This window comes from Miniopterus natalensis, chromosome 1 (assembly GCF_054644295.1).
Source record: "Miniopterus natalensis isolate mMinNat1 chromosome 1, mMinNat1.hap1, whole genome shotgun sequence".
Taxonomy (NCBI): Eukaryota; Metazoa; Chordata; class Mammalia; order Chiroptera; family Miniopteridae; genus Miniopterus; species Miniopterus natalensis.
This window is the reverse complement of record NC_142081.1, coordinates 121479487-121496402: the sequence shown is the minus strand read 5'-3', so window position 1 is coordinate 121496402 and position 16916 is coordinate 121479487. Positions and strand designations below refer to the sequence as shown.

The 16916-nt window shown below is 38.1% G+C and overlaps 1 protein-coding gene across 9 annotated transcripts in view; it reads right to left on the bottom strand.

Annotated features, from left to right (window-relative positions):
• MLLT10 (MLLT10 histone lysine methyltransferase DOT1L cofactor) overlaps positions 1-16916 on the bottom strand; it is a 240833-nt gene that overhangs the window by 87062 nt on the left and 136855 nt on the right. For all 9 annotated transcript variants that reach the window (XM_016224702.2, XM_016224706.2, XM_016224700.2 and 6 more), the window contains one exon: positions 979-1074. In XM_016224702.2, coding sequence (XP_016080188.2) covers positions 979-1074 — 96 coding nt within the window. The remainder of the gene's footprint in view (positions 1-978; positions 1075-16916) is intronic.

Below are 16916 nucleotides of genomic sequence, written 5' to 3'. Positions count from 1 at the left end.
CCTCGGGGTGGGACAGATGTGGAGTGGAGGGGGTCAATGGGGAAAAAAAGGGGACATCTGTAATACTTTCAATAATGAAGATAAATTAAAAATAAATAAGTATAAAGATCTTTGTCTACCAAAAATAAATAAATAAATAAAACCATTAAAATGTATTCATTCAGAGTCTAATCACCTCTTAACCACCCTCCATGTTACCCCCATCTCTCTCTGGATTGTTTCAATAGCCTCCTAATGACCTTCCTGCTGTCATTCTTGATTCTCTATAGTCTATCTACAATGAAGCAGCCAGAGGTCCTTAAAGAACCTAAGTCAGACAGTGTTACATCTGGGTTCAGAACCTCCAATGACTCACTTTTCACTCAACCTAAAAAACAAAGTCCTTCCACAGCCCTACATGTTTGGCCCCTCATCTGGCCTCATATCCTACTATACTCTGACCCCCAACCCCTGCTTACTCTGTCCCAGCCACCTGTCCCTGTATTCATTTGTTTTCATATTAACCATGTGATAATAATCTTAGTAACATTTAACATTTACGAAGTAATACTTACTATGAACCAGACATTTTTCTAATTGCTTTACATATATTATCTCATTCAATTCCAATAGTTATTTCCCTCACTTTATGGATGATGAAATTGAGCTACAAAGAAGTTAATTAACGTGTCCTTAGAGCTCGTTAAGTGCTAAAGCCAGAATTCAAAATCACAGGTGAATAAAGCCCACTCCAGAGCCCAAATTCTAACCTTAATGTTTTTTCTCATTGGTTACCTTTATTTAACATTCTTCAGAACCAAGCATGATATAAACAAAAGGTAGATTAAGGACTAAGAAATGGAAATATCAAAGTGTTTGATGTAGGGTTAGAGAGATTGGAAAAGTTAGAAAGAACACTGGGAATGAAAATACTTCTAAAAGGTAAGTTAGCACATAATTGATTATTATATGAAACAAAATACGGCATTTAAAACGTACTTTTTCTGTAGTAACAGTCAAGGAAGGAACCAATGCAGGTGATGGTTCTGGTTGCTTCTTGTGTTTTTGCTTGTGTTTGTCCTTTTCTTTGTATTTCTAAAAAGTGAATAGAAGTAAAATCCAATTTAACTAATAACATACACACACATACACACACACGATGAGATTTTTAAAAATAATTGTTTAGTAATTTGAAATGTTAACATACTTATCTAAAAAAAAGTATAAAATCACTTCTAATCATAATCATACTATTTCATATATAAACAATACTAGTAATATATTTACATCACAGCATTACTATATATTGAAATACAATACTAATATATGTTATTTAAAATGATTTCAGCTTCCTTTTTTTGTTGTTAATCCTCACCCAAAAGTATTTTTTCCATTGATTTTTAGAGAGAGTAGGAGGGAGGGGGAGAGACAGTGAGAGAGACACATCTATTGGCTGCCTTCAGCACCTGCCCTGACAGGGCCTGGGGATCGAGCCTGCAACCCAGGTACATGCCCTTGACCCAAAATCGAACCCGAGACCTTCAGAATGAGGGCTGATGCTCTAACCACTGAGCCAGGTTGGCCAGGGTTCAGCTTCCTTCTTGAACAACATAAAATAATATATAAACAACTGAAGTCTATAATTATTTGCTACATTCATATCTGGCAAACTGTATGTTTGTTTCTCATTAAATACACAAAATACTTTGCGTACCTTTTATAAATAGAACTTTAAAATTTACATAGCACTTTAACATGAATTTTCACATCAGAATAGTGTCAGATTCTCCATCAACATGCGTTAAATTCTATGGCCCACAAACTAGAAACCAGGACAAGAAATTCTCCTAGGCTTATTCAGAAAATGGATTATTTAGTTATCATTAACAAATATAATTTAAAGTTATGGTTTCCTGCTTTACTTTGAAGTCCTAATACATTAACTGAATTTAAGAAGAAATTCAAATAAATAATAAATTAATTACATATTAGGAGTCCAACTTTATTTATTTTTTAATTTTAGAGAGGGAGGAAGGGAGAGAAAGAAACATCGATGTGAGAAAGATACATGTGCCTTGAAAGGGAACTGAACCCGCTACCTTCTGGTGTACGGGATGACACTCCAACCAATTGAGCCACACTGGCCATGGCAAGAGCCCAACTTTATTTAATGTCAGACAATTTTAAACAAACTGTTCTCAATAGTTTGAATCAGTAGGTAAGAATCAGTATTGGGAGTGAAATTTACTACTATTTAAAGAGTTAATTCAACTTATTTCTCACAGTACTTAAAATTAACCATTCAGAGAACTTAATCTGTTCAAGGCATGAAAGATTAATATCACTGGATCTCTGTCCTGAAAGAGATTAAATACCAACAAAACAAAAAGCATAAAAATAAAGATAAATGTTTTATCTTAATACCCAAGTACTGTCACTTTTTGCCTTTAATTTCTGATGTAATTACATAAGACATTTCTTGACTATAATGTTAATACTTTAGCAACAGAGAATGTAAGACACCACAAGCAGTTTTTATTCTGTCTTTTTAAGGAAACTTTCTTACTCTAAAGTTATTTTTAATTGTGACAAGTCATAATAACGACCACCAAGGAATCATGCCTCCGTTTCTTTCTACTAGGATGCCACTGCTCCTCCCATCATAAAATGTCCTCTCCTCTTCTCCACTCCCATGAACATGAGCTAGCCTTGTGACTTGCTTTAGCCAAGAGGATGTAGCAGGAGCGATGCTGTGCCAGGTTCAGGAGCCTAGAGCTTAAGAAGTCTTGCATGGCTTCCACAATTGCCCCCTTGGGTCCCAGCCACCATGTAAATAATCAGTTCACACTCTCCTGATAGGCCAAGTGGAGAATGAGGCCTTATATTCTGAGGTACCCCAGCCTACAGCCAGTACCATCTAGGCCCAGGACATGTGAACAAGATGATCTTGAACCACCTAACCAGCCACCAGCTGAATGTAGCCTCATGAATAAACCCAGCTGATACCATGTGGGGAAACAATTAATTGTTCCTGTTAAGCCCTGCCTCAAGTCACTACAAATTGTGGGGTGGTTTATCAAGCAACAGTAGGTAAGCAAAACAAGACTAGAATTCACATGAAAGTTAAAGAAAGTACAAATTAAAAGTAACATACATTAGGTTTTGTTGGGGTTTTTTTTTTAATACACCAAATAAATATAATTATATAATCTAATGTATAAATGAGATTCAAATGACCCTGGTCTGTAAGTTCTATATCAATATTTTTTCCTCTATACAGATAATAAAGGAAACTTTTCTACTTTTCTTCATGTTCTACCTCCCATACTGGGTCTTATTCTGAAAAGATACAAGAGCTGGGATAATTTAATAGTGAATGACCCTGAATGACAACAAGGTAAACAAACTCTAAAAACCTGAAAAGCTTAAGAGAATAAAAGGCATATAAAAGTATGCACATATACATGTGTGAGAGTGTAAATATATGTAAGTCATCATGGAATACTATAGAACTCTGGTCCTGTGTGATGCATCAAGAAATGTATTCTGTCCCAGCCAGTGTGGCTCAGTGGTAGAGCACTGGCCCAAGCACCAAAGGGTCTCAGGTTCGATTCCCAGTCAAGGCACATACCTGTATTACATTTTTTCCCTGCCCCTGGTCGGGGTACATGCAGGAGACAACCAATCTGTGTGTCTCTCTCACATCGATATTCCTCTCTCTCTCCTCCCTCCTCCCCCCCTTCCGTTCTCTCTAGAAATCAATGGAGAAAATATCCTCAGGTAAGGATTAGCAAATAAAAAAAGAGAAATGTATCCTGAGATGAGGATTGCAAATGTTCAGGGAAACAAACTGTGAATAAATTACATTCATTTTATTGGCCTGTAAAATATCAATCAAAACAGTCTATGACATTCACTAAAGACATAAAACAAAAGGAAGTTCCAGGAAAAGGTTCAATTACATATAAATATTTAGTATATGATAAGGAAGGATTCCAAACCAGCAGGGAAAGACTAAAATTATTTAATAATGGTACTAGGAAAACTGGTTAGTAATTTGAATAAAAGTATCTTATACAAATAAAATCCAGAAGGATTAAAGGGTTAAATAACAATTAAAATAATCTAAGAAGCTAGGAGAAAATATTTTAAAAGTCTGTATCTAACTTTAAAAAAAAGGAAAGACTTCTATTTTTTCTAAAGTCAAAAATCAGAAAGGGAAAAGGCAGGTGTGGGGATTCAGAATAAGTCACCCCAAGATGTGCCTATGGCATAAGGACTGTTTTGAGCTAAAGGCAACTTTAATCTCTTGCTCAAGAGAAACTTTTGCCCTTCCCTTAACTACCTAGTAAAACCTGAATTAGGAGCCTTGTCCCCTTAATAGAAGATTATCAGAGATAACCTCTTTTGACCTATGTAAAGTGCAAGGTAAACTATTTATTAAACATCTGCTCTTCTTACCATCCTGCAATGAACCGCTGAAGACCCCAAGGCACCTTACCTCATCCCTGGCTCAGAATGTCTAATATACCCATTTTCCCTCTCAATCTCTGAACCTCTCAGTCATGTGGGGTCCATATTCTCACATGTATAAGTGGTTCCCACAGATACATATGTATTAAACTTGGTTATTTTCTCTTGTTAATGTCTCATATCTATTTAATTATTTGACTAGCCAAAAGAACCTTGAGGGCAGAGGAAAGTTTCTTCCTTCCTCTCACAGGTTTATTCAAGAAATCACCTAAATTATAGTACAGTAAACGTCTAAAAAGAGCCTCCCAAGCATGAACAAGATGACAAAAAATTGCATGGCAAAGAGACTACACCTCCAAGACAAACAATATAAAAAGTGTAACATACATAAAATAAACAAAAATCTCAACCTAGCCCTAGCTGGTTTGGCTCAGTGGTTAGAGCATCAGCCTATGGACTGAAGGGTCCCAGGTTGAATTCTGGCCAAGGGCATGTACCTAGGTTGCAGGCTCGATCCCTGGCCCTGGTCAGGGCACGTGCAGGAGGCAACCAATCGATGTCTCTTTCACATCGATGTGTGTGTCTCTTTCTCTCTCTCTCTCTCCCTTCCACTCTCTCTGAAAAAGCAATGGGGAAAAAATATCCTCAGGTGAGGATTAAAAAAAAAGTCTCAACCTAAGAGTAAATATAACAGCATAAAGATATTTCTCAAAACTTAAATGAAACTTAAGTCTAACATAAGTTCAAACTAAGCTCAAGAACAAGATGATAACCAAAGAAGGGTAAAAAACAACAACAAAAACCCCTTGGGATACACAAAACTGAAGTAATTTACAAGCTAAAACAGAATTAGGAAATAAAACAGAAACAGCAAGGAAAAGAATATATATTGTTAAAAAATATATATTGCTAAAAGAAAGGCATGAAATAATTACAGTGATACAAATGAAAAAAACAGCAGACATCAAAACAGAGAGGAAGTACCAAAAACAAAGATAAGCCCTGGCCAGGTTGGCTCAGTTAGTTGGAGGGTCATCCAGTAACCAAAAAGGTTGAGAGTTTGATTCCCAGTCAGGACACATACCTAGGTTGCGGGTTCAATCCCGGGTCAGGACGCAGTATGGGAGGCAACTGATCGATGTTTATCTCTCTTCCTCTCTCCTTCCCTCTCTCTATCTTCAATCAATAAAAAACATATCCTCAAGTGAGGATTTTTTTTAAAAAGTGAAACCAAAAAAAGGATCATCTAACATAAGTATAACTTGTGTCCCTAAGTAGCGAATTTAATGAATGGGGGGTGGGGGGAGCAGAAGATGTATTCCAACTTTTGTAAAAGGCCACAAAACAAAAATTGAAAAAAAATGCATTCTGAAAAATTCTGTTATGTTTTACAACAAGACTCACTGGAGTTAAATTTAATAGAGAATGCAAAAGGGAAAATGTGTGTGTAAGTGGGGAGGAGAGACTGACTTTAGTCCTCTCCACAGCAATATTCCAGGCCCATTGTTTAATTTCTTAGGAGGAAAACAGTGTGACCCAATGATATTATATACACCTGAGACATAGTTTGAAAATTAAGGCAAGAAGGAAACACTTTCTATTATGAAAACACTCAGAGGATACAGCTCCTAAGAACTTATTCTTGAAAAAAGTTATTTGACAATAAAACTAAGCCAATTTAAGAGATGATACAAAGAACTTACTGGAAAAGATGTGGTAAAAGGACTACTAGTGACAGTGACCATTTAACAAATTTGAGTTAAATGCAGAACAAATACCTAACTGATTCTGAGGATTATGTTTACAAAAGATAATGTCACAAACCTGAAAAGCAGAAAGCAAATGTCTTTAAAAACAAACAAATCAGATAGCAGGGAACTAGAGGAGCATGAAGATGCTATTAGTCTTTCATAGCAGAGCTCAATATAGATTTTGAGGCATGTAGTTAAAACAAAACATAATAATTTGCCACCAAACAGTAATTACACACAAGTCCCTTCCTTGTAGACAAAGTCCCTGGTTTTCTTTAGCTAATTACCCTCTGATAATCTCATAAAAGTGGTCCCATACTCCAGCCCAGAGGTGAAATGAGTGTACCTAACTCAGTTAAAATAAATCTGTTCTCCTTAGCCACTGACTGCTTGAGGTCTGGGATAGATTTAGGTCAGGATAGTAAAACAGAAAGGAAAATTTTCTGTTCTTTCTTTTAAAAAGGTACTCCCTTCCTGCTCTTAGATGCTTAAGTGTTAGGCTATAACCCTTAGAACAACTACAGTGACCTGGCAACCATATCTAGAAAAGCTAAGAGAGCCATGAAAAAAACAATGCCCAACCATGGTTGATTTGGCTATTGTTAACTTAATCAATATTTAAAAACTTAGCCTCTGAACTTCTTATTCAAAAGAGTAGAAAAGGTCTATTGCTTTAGGAATATTCTGTTATAGCTAAGAGCATCTAAACTGAAAAGACAGTCTTACCTCTCAATGTTTTTTGTTTGTTTTATAATCTCTATTATTTAATTTAAAGGTGTATTTAAGGAAATATCTCTTGTGGTAAGGAAATTTTATTTGAAGCTCAACAATGTTATCTATTTTACTTCACTTTATTTTTCTTCTATATAGCCAAGTAAATCTGACCTTAATATTTTAAAAATCTTACAGCGTTACATCATTTTAACAAGATAATTTTTACCTACTAAACCATCTTTTTTATTTCTGTATAGGAAAAACATCTGGAATGTTTATTTAGTAGTAATGGCTATTTCTAGATGATGAATTCTGGAATGGGTTTTTAAAAAATTAACTTGCATTTTAAAAAATGTTCTGCCTTGTTTAAATTTTTTATAATTACACATAGCTTAAGAAAAGAATGGACTAAAGTGAAATAGACAGTCAGCTAGCTGTTAACCAAACCCATTTCTTTTTCTTACTCAAAATATAACTAGACATTTCCCACTTTTGAAGTTAGATGTGGCCATTTAATTGGATTCTAGCCAAATGCAATCTGAAAGAAAAATAATGTGTCACCTCTAGGCCTGGTTCTTAACAGCCCCAACTATTTAGTGTCCATGCTCCTTCCTCTTCCACGTACTACTACAAATGAGCATGGCAGCCATAGAAGCAACACTGAAAAGAAAGCTGAGTTACAAAGTGGAAGGAGCTCGAGATCCTAATTCATGGCTGGAAAAAAGGTGCCTGCTAATCAAGCACAAGGCTACAACAAGAGACAAAGAAGGACCTAGCAATTCCATTTCTGAGTATTTATCCCAATAAACCCAAAACACTAATTTGAAAGACATATACATGCATATGTTCACTGCAGTATTATCTACAATAGCCAAGATATGGAAGCAACCTAACTGTCCTTCAGTAGATGAATAAATAAAGAAGTGGTGCATATATAAATGGAATATGACTCAGCCATAAAAAAAATTAAATCTTGCCATCTGCAACAACATGGATGGAACTAGAGGGCATTGTGTTGAGTCAAATAAGTTAAATAGAAAAAGACAAATGCAGTATGAATTCACTTGCATGTGGAATCTAAAAAAAAAAAATAAATGAACAAATAGAACAGAAAGACATTCACAGATACAGAGAACATTTTGACGGTAGCCAGATGGGAGGAGGGGATGTGGAGATGGAAAAGGTGAATGGATTAAGAGGTACAAATTGAAACTAACAAAGTAGAAAGAGATTCATAGATACAGAGAGAAAAAACAAAGAAGTACAAATTGGTAATTATAGAATAGTCACAGGGGTGTACAGAACAGCACAGGAAATATATTCAACAGTATTGTAATAACTATGTATGGTGTCAGATTGGTACTAGATTTATTGGGGTGATCACTTCGTAAGTTATATAAATGTCCCATCACTGGGTTGTACACCTGAAACTAATATAATATTGTATGTCAACTGTAACTGAAAATAAATTTTTTTAAAGAAATGATATCCTATGTTTGTACCTCACCCTATAACAGGCAAGTAATTTAGCCGAGCAAAGCAAAACAATAAAATGACAATTATGAATTAAGTGCAGAAACTGGGGGAATGATGACTTTTTTTTTTTTTAATAACATGGAAACAATCAAAAGCAGTACTCAAAACAACCACCAAAAAAAAAACACCTGTGTTGGACCTAACTGTGAATAAAAAATTAATATTGTATTAAATCAAACAAAATTTGAGAATTGTTATGTGTTGGGAGACAATTCTGTATGTTTCTACTATTCCTGCATGTCTTTCAAGTGAGGCAATGACTTGCCCATTGTTCTGGACTGTCAGAGTATGTCTTAAGAGCAAAGGGTAGCCACACTTTTTTTTTTTACTTTTTTTAAATTTAATATATCTTTGCTGATTTCAGAGAGAGGAAAGGAGAGGGAAAGAGAGAGATAGAAACATCAATGATGAGAGAGTCATTGATTGGCTGCATCCTGCATGCCCCTGACTGGGGATCGAGCCCGCAACCCAGGCATGTGCCCTGACTAGGAATCGAACCCTCATCGCCTGGGTCCTAGGCGATCAACCGCTGAGCCACGCCTGGCCGGGCAGCCACACTTAATGTCTACTACAAAAGACTCAAGTGCCCTAAGCTCAGGATTCCTCTACTGCAATGCAAAAGACTCTATGAGCAGATATCATCCAGCCCTCTCTGCATTACCCTATGGGAACTGGGTCTTGGGGGAACACATAATTCTCCTGTCTAGTTACATGTATGGTAACTAGTTACCATACATGTATGGTAAAATCAAAGACATCTTTCATAGTTCTTAACAGTTTGGTGATGAGAATGTGATGCTGTTAATGGCATGGCTTTCTGCAAAATGAAAGATAAGAGTCTCACAGGCCAATTAATGGGGTCTGAGGGATGTCTATGGGAATGGTTAGCAAACATAGTGAGTGTATCTTTTGGTCAATCAGGCAGTAAATGGTCCTCCACTTTATTGCCTGACAATGAGAAGGAACTGAGAAGGTGGTAGCAGGCTAAGTGTTGGGAAATACAGCAGGTCCTTGAATAATGTGGTTTAGTTCAACGGGTTTCATTATACCACTGATGAGATGCCATAAGAACTTCACTCTTGTCTGTATCAAATTATCCTATGGTAAAAGTGACTTCATTATACATCGTTTCGATTAAAGTCACAAAACCTACTGAAAACGTTAAATAAGGAGTTACTGTACAGTCAAAGAGGTGTGTCCAAATGATGTTCCGGTAATTGCTAAACCTCCTCCAGATAGGACCTCCCCAACAATACAGCAGTTGGCTTCAGTTCCACCCCACTGAAATAACTAGTACTAGGATTCATCCTTAGTGAACAGAAGGTTACAATCTTTTCAGAGAGGTTACAGAGATACTCACTTATATTAAACGTAAAAGAGGGAAACTGGCAATGAACATAACTCAAGCAAATCCTAAGAACTCTGGTTTGCTTGGGAGATGAGGAGGTAGGGCAGAGCATGTGAGGAAAAATAACAACAGCTAGGCTGTCTTAGAGCTCAACACCTCCTGCAGTCTACCCTGCTAACTTTAAATTCACTTGCAGATGACAGCAAAAGATCTCAGTAAAAGCTTTTGTTACAGTAGGTCCTGGTTGTTGTAAGGCAGCTTTAGTTCTATTAGGGAGAATTCCCAAAGATAGATCAACTCCCAGGAAATTATAGTTGAGACCTTGATTGGGATTTAGGCTCTTAATGCCCAGATTGGGTTTAAAAAACTAACAGAGCATTTACAGAGTGATAAAGGTGACCCACTGCGAAATGAGAAATCTAGGTAAATTCTTATCATTGGCGCTGCCACCCTGAAAAATTCTCCCAGCCCTTATGGAACTAGCACTTACTGAAATTAGGTGAAAACTTGAGACACTATTTTAGTAATCTGGGGTACCAGATGCCCCAGATTAAGGAGAGCTTTCCAAAACAGGACCCTGCTGTGTGTACCAAGATTCAGTCAACCAGAGTTTGCCAGCTGGCTGCTGAGTCAAGGGATTCCCAAGGCTGAAATAATTGGTTTCACCCTTGACTACATCACAATATAGAGCATTGTAAGTGCTGAAAACAAGGAAAATTTATTTGGTTGACCCACAAGCACCCACCATGCCCTTCCAAATCGAAAGTAAATACAAAGGTATATTTAACGGTATGGAGCCACTCTGTACCCACCACAATCTCTCTTCTTCAACCTCCTCACCCTTTAAGGCAACCTCAGTTGCTTTCAGAAAAATGGAGATGGGGATGAGGTTTCCCTGTCCCCAGGGAGGAATCAATCAATGGCCATATGCACCCATCCAGTATGCTGGGGAATTTGGAGAGAGGAGAGACAAATTTTTAAGGCTCTGTCACACAGAGATACCCAGATCACTCTTCTCCTTGGACTCATGGAAGTAAAAGGCACCAGTATGCAGAGCAGAGATTAACAGTGGGGTAAGGAAGTTAACATCACTTTGTAAGCTGAGCCTTTCAGCAACTAGCTGTACTTTTGTTACCATTTATACATCTCAAATTATAGCAGGAATTGATATATCAGGAGTTGGCAAACTATAGCACCCAAGCTAGTAATGATCTTTACATCTTTTAAAGAGTTGTTTTAAAAAAAGGAAGAATACGTGACAGGGACTGTATGAGATCTGCAAAGACTGAAATACTTATTATCTGATTCTTTACAGAATAGGTTTGTAAACCCTTGTGTTGTATACTTGTCATTAGCCATCCTGTAAGTGCCAAAGAGTATTCTCCAAATCAGGAGACGCTAATGGAACATACAAATTGCTCCCCAAATCAATTTCCTTTCTTTGGTGGTCCAACAGAAACAGAACAGAATTACAGGAGGACAAAGGGAAACCACAACCTTGATTAAGAACTTAAAGTACCAGGGGTAGTAAGAAATGCAACATCTCAACACAAAAGCCCTGCTAGGACTGCGACAAAAGATTAACGGAAGCTGAAGGCATATAAGGAATTGTTAACTGAGTTTAGTTATTGCTGTTATAGCCACCGCTGTTAGACTAAATCCATTACACAGAATGATGGTACTTAGTTGGTTGTCTTGGACACTGCTAAAGACTTCTTTGCCGTATCACTCATACCCACGGATGAAGATCAGTTCATATGCATGTTTCAAGGCCTCCAATACGAGTTTGTAGTGCTTCCCAAGGAAAACCTAAATTCCTTTGCCATTTGTCACCAATAGGCATGCCAGAGTTTAGTACAAGTGTCTCTATCTGATTTCCAAAACTTTCACTATTGGTTAGTAAGTCAGTAGCATGTCTCAACTGCTCTTACACTGATGTTATCACACCTCTCCCAGCAGGGCTGGCTGAAAACCCCTAATAAAATTCAGGGACCTGCTCAGCAAGTAGTTTCTTAGAAATATGTAAGTGGATTTACAATGTCCAGTCCCTCTCTTCAGAATCCCAGCATCAAAAAGAAGGCTAAGCCTGGCCAGCATGGCTCAGTGGTTGAGCCGATAATCCATGAACCAAGAGGTCACAGTTGAATTTCCAGTCAGGGCACATGCCCGGGTTGCAGGCTTGATCCCCAGTAAGGGGTGTGCATAAGGCAGCTGATCAATGACTCTCATCACTGATGTTTCTATCTCTCTCTCCCTCTCCCTTCCTCTCTCTGAAATCAACAAAAACTTATTTGAAAAAAGAAAAGAGTTTTAAAAAGTTGGAAAACAAAAAAGAGGCTGAGAATCTCATTGAACTTTTTAGGCAATTAGAGGCTCTATGTGATTCACTTTGATGTTCTACTTGGTCTTTGTATCAGCTAATTAATAATAACTGATTATTAATTCTCACTGTAACTTCTCTCTGACAAGTATATCTATTTTAAATATTTAATACTAAAGCTTTTTCTTCCTTCAGGGATAAAAGCCCATCAGGTATTATCCCTTTTCATGATTTCAGCAAAGTCCTTTTACTCCATTAACATCTTGTGCTCCAGTTTCGTATTCCTATCTACCTATAAGTGTATATGTAGCTACTACATTGTGTTCAATGCAACTAAAATAAAAATTTCTCCAAAATCAATTCTTAATTACTCAAAAGTTGTCAACAATACTACCTTTATTCCCTTATCCCCACACTTAAAACTCCGAGTTTGTAAAAATAAAAGAAGCAAGAATTTCACATGGTTTCACTGTATTCAAGAAACCATATTAGACATCATGGGAAGAACAGTAAAGTACAAAAGATAGGGTTAAGCTCTGAGACATAATAGAGCCTGGCAATAAGACATATACTGATGACAACTAGTAATATAAAGTGAAAAAATAAGAAAACCATGTAAAAGATATCCAAAGCAAGAGATACAGTGTGATTCATACAAGACAAAGGAAGTTTAGCTTCATTATAAAGCCAAAACTAAGTGCTGAATTTGAACTGAGATGGAAGAAAGAAAAGAGAAAAATGAAGACTAAAGAGGACCAATATTTGAGAGAATAATTAGAGCAAACAGGATAATGTTTAAAAAAACAAACAAACCCAAAACTTGTTAGAGGCAAGGGGTAGAATATGATTCAAACATTGTATCTAATATGCAAATATCCTAGTCCAAGCAAAGCCACATCACTTAAGTCTATCTGACAACTCTTCTGATATCTTCTTCACTATAAACCCGATCTCCTCACTTTACAAGCTTTTAAAATATGAGTAGTTTAATTTATTTGGATCGAATATACATCTAGTCTGACCTATCTCAAATTCTAGACTCATTTTCAACTGCCTTTAAATGTTTCCCATTCCACCATACCTTAAATTTTATTGTGACTAAAATCAAATTAATCAGTTCCTCCTTTTTATAAGGCACACAAATCAGCTTTTCCTCAAGTCCCTACCTGTACTTATGGTACCACATCCTCAGTTAAGACAGCCTATAGCCATCCATCACCTACAATACACCTTTTCCCTTGACCTGCCACTCCCAATCAGACCCTAGATCATATAGATTTTATTCCTTCAGCACCTTGAATATCATTCCCCATACCCTTCCATTCCTGTAGCCATTAAGCTCAGTTTAGACTTCATTACTTTTAATCTGATTCAGGCTAACTTAAGTGGTCAAGAGTATAGACTTGGGAGCCAGACTATGTGGGTTCATATGCAGTTCTACTTTACTAACTATATCAAGCTGTTAAACTTCTATACCATAGTTTTAACTTCTGTAAAAAAAAATAATAGTAATATTAGTCCCTATCTCAAAAGTCTGTTGTTGGGAATTATACGAATTATTACATGTAAAGTACTTGGCACAATGTTCTAACATGTAGTAAAAACTACACATTATTGTTGCTTTGCTGTCATTATAGTCACCATCATTACGATCATTCTCAAACTGGTCTCCTTATTTCAATCACTCATTAAGTAAAAATATTATTTATTTGGCACATAAACACTGACAGTACAAAGGTGAATAAAACTTATGAAGTCAAATAAGACTTATGAAGAAATTCCATTGTTATAATGAAGAAAGTATATAAAACTTAGATAAATGCTATAAACAAAACTATCAGTCATCACAGTAGTTCCAAAGTTCTGTCACCTCATACAACACACTAGGTGAATAATCTTCCTCGTACCATTATTAAATACAAACTCCTCTTATGGAATTGCCATAAATGACCCCAATCTGTATTCATGCTTATCATTCCTATTCCCTTACCCCATATACTGTCAATAAACTGAACCTTCTTTATGTTTAAAATACTCTGAACTTTTCTTCAGTCTTTTTGTACTCTGAATATAGTGTTCTTGTCATTGAGAACACTGTCCCCGCATAACTCCTTAAGAAGCACCACTGACAACATTCAAGACTTTTCTTAAATACCACTTCTTCCACTTAGCATTTTCTGCTAAATTTCCACAAGCACTTTATTTTCCTCTCACTGGCCCTATCTCACTCTAGCTTACCTGTATATTTATTTTATCCCTTCAGACTAACCTAAGCTACCAGTACTCAATTTCAGAAACCACTACAACCATACAAGTTTTTAAAAAATCAGCTGCGGTTACATGTGACAATTAAGGTTAAAAAGAAAATAGGCCTATACAAGAATTTAGTGAAAACATCAATTGAGTGACTGATTTTATACACAGAATCATATTCAGTAACTATCCTCTTTCTAAGTAGATTCTGCTAATAATTCATCAGTTAAGATTAAACTATTGGAGAAACAAGATGGCGGTGTAGGTAACAGCTGCACCCGCCGCCTCCTGCAACCACATCAAAATTACAACTAAAATACAGAACTACCATTACTCAGAACCTCCTGAAATTTGGCTGAACAGAAGCCCTACAACCAGGGCCCTGAAGAAGCATCAAGAATGATAGGAGGGGCGGAGACGTGGGCGGATGGGGCTGGATAGCAGAGACGGGGCTGCGGGCCAACACCCGGTGGGGGGGGGGGGGTGTTAAACCCAGGCGGGAATCTCAGCGGTGGAGGTTTCCCGGAGGAGGGAGGGGTCCCAGCCCCACAGCAGGTACCCAGCCCGGGGCTCCAGGGCCGGGAAGAGAAATCCCCACAACTTCAGGCTGTGAAAACCAGGGGGGCCTGTTGCTGAGGGTCCTGGAGGGTGCAGGAGTCCCAGGCTTTCCTCTTAAAGGGCCTGCACATGGACTCACTCAGACGCGCTCCCTGAGCCCCAGTGCTGGGTAGCAGCTTGAGGGGAACCTGGGACATTTGGGGAGGAACTAACCTGCCTGAAGTCTGGTCGAGAGCTGGAGGGGCAGCATTCTCCCAGGCAGAAGGGCTGGCAGAGGCCACTGCTCCTTTGGAGAGTCCTTCCCGCACACAGGCGGCAGGCAGGGGCCATATTTGAATTTCCAGCACCTGACTCACACCTTTGGCCCCACCCCTCCCACCTGCAAGCCCATCCAAGCCGTTTCCAGTGGCTTTTCTATGCAAGTGGCCTCTCGAGCCTTATGCTTAGGACTTTCCTAAAATCTCTCAAACAAGCAGCAGCATCCAAAAAACAGCTTGATAAGTGGCCCCAGGCCTGGCACGCAGCAGCCTGCATTGGTTCATGGCTTGGACTCTCCTGGACACCTCCAAGTCCAGCACAAGTAGCAGCCAACTACGGTTTGCTGTGTAGCTCATACTGGGTGGCCCTGGGCAAGGCACTGGCAGAGGCTGACTTTGCACCTCCTGGGAGGCCCCAGAGACAATCCTACCACATCCACAATGACACACTCAAGGGGCGCACTTGGTGAACACCAAAGCCCCACTGAAGTAAATCCTGCTCCACAGTAGTGTCTCTATCACAGCAGCTCTTTGGCTATAGCTGCAGATGGTCCTCACAGCTGATTGGCCCGGGGGTCAATTCCTCCCAGTGACACCAAAAGCAACCAAGGCTCAACTACAACAGGACAGTGCACACAGCCCACACAGGGGAGCACCTAGAAGGCTCAGCTCAGGTGACTGGGGAGGCTGAGCCACTGGAACCTACAGGACACCTACTACACAAAGCCACTCTACAAATTTCAGGAGGCATAGCAGCTCTACCTAATACATAGAAACAAACACCTGGAAGGAGCCAAAATGTGGAGGCAAAGAAACATGTCACAAAGCAAAGAACAGAAGAAATCTCTAGAGGAGGAACTAAATGAAATAGGTCTAAACAAGCTAACAGATACAGAGTTCAGAATTTTATTTATAAGGATGTTTAAGCATACTATTAGGGAAATAACTGAGAATATCACAACATAATAAAGTACCAATTTGAAATGAAGGCTACACAAAATGAAATGAAGAATACTTTACAGGGAATCAACAGTAGAGGACGCTGAGAATCAAATCAGCAATTTGGAACATGAGGTAACAAAAAACACCAAACCAGAAGAGCAAAAAGAAAAAAGAATCCAGAAAAATGAAGATAGTATACGGAGCCTCGGGGACAACTTCAAGAGGCCCAACATTCGTATTATTGGGGTGCCAGAAGGGGAAGAAAGAGACCAAGAAATTGAAAACCTATTTGAAAAAATAATTACAGAAAACTTCCCCTACTTGTAAGAAATAGACTTACAAGTCCAGGAAGCACACAGGGTCCCAAACAAGAGGAACCCAAAGAGGCCCACACCAAGACACATTATAATTAAAATGCCAAAGGTTAAAGACAAAGAGAGAATCTTAAAAGCAGCAAGAGAAAAGCAATTAGTTACCTACAAAGGAACACCCATACGACTCTCAGCTGATTTCTCAACAGAAACCTTGCAGGCCAGAAGAAAGTGGCAAGAAATATTCAAAGCGATGAAAAACATGGAACTACAACCAAGACTGCTCTACCCAGCAAAGCTATCATTTAGAACTGAAGGTCAAATAAAGAGCTTCACAGATAAAGCTAAAGGAGTTCATCACCACCAGACCAGCACTACAGGAAAAGTTGAAGGGTCTTCTTTAAGAAGAAGCCAATGAACAAAAGAATCTGACGAACTAAATAGATCCAGACACACTGACGTATGCAACAGATG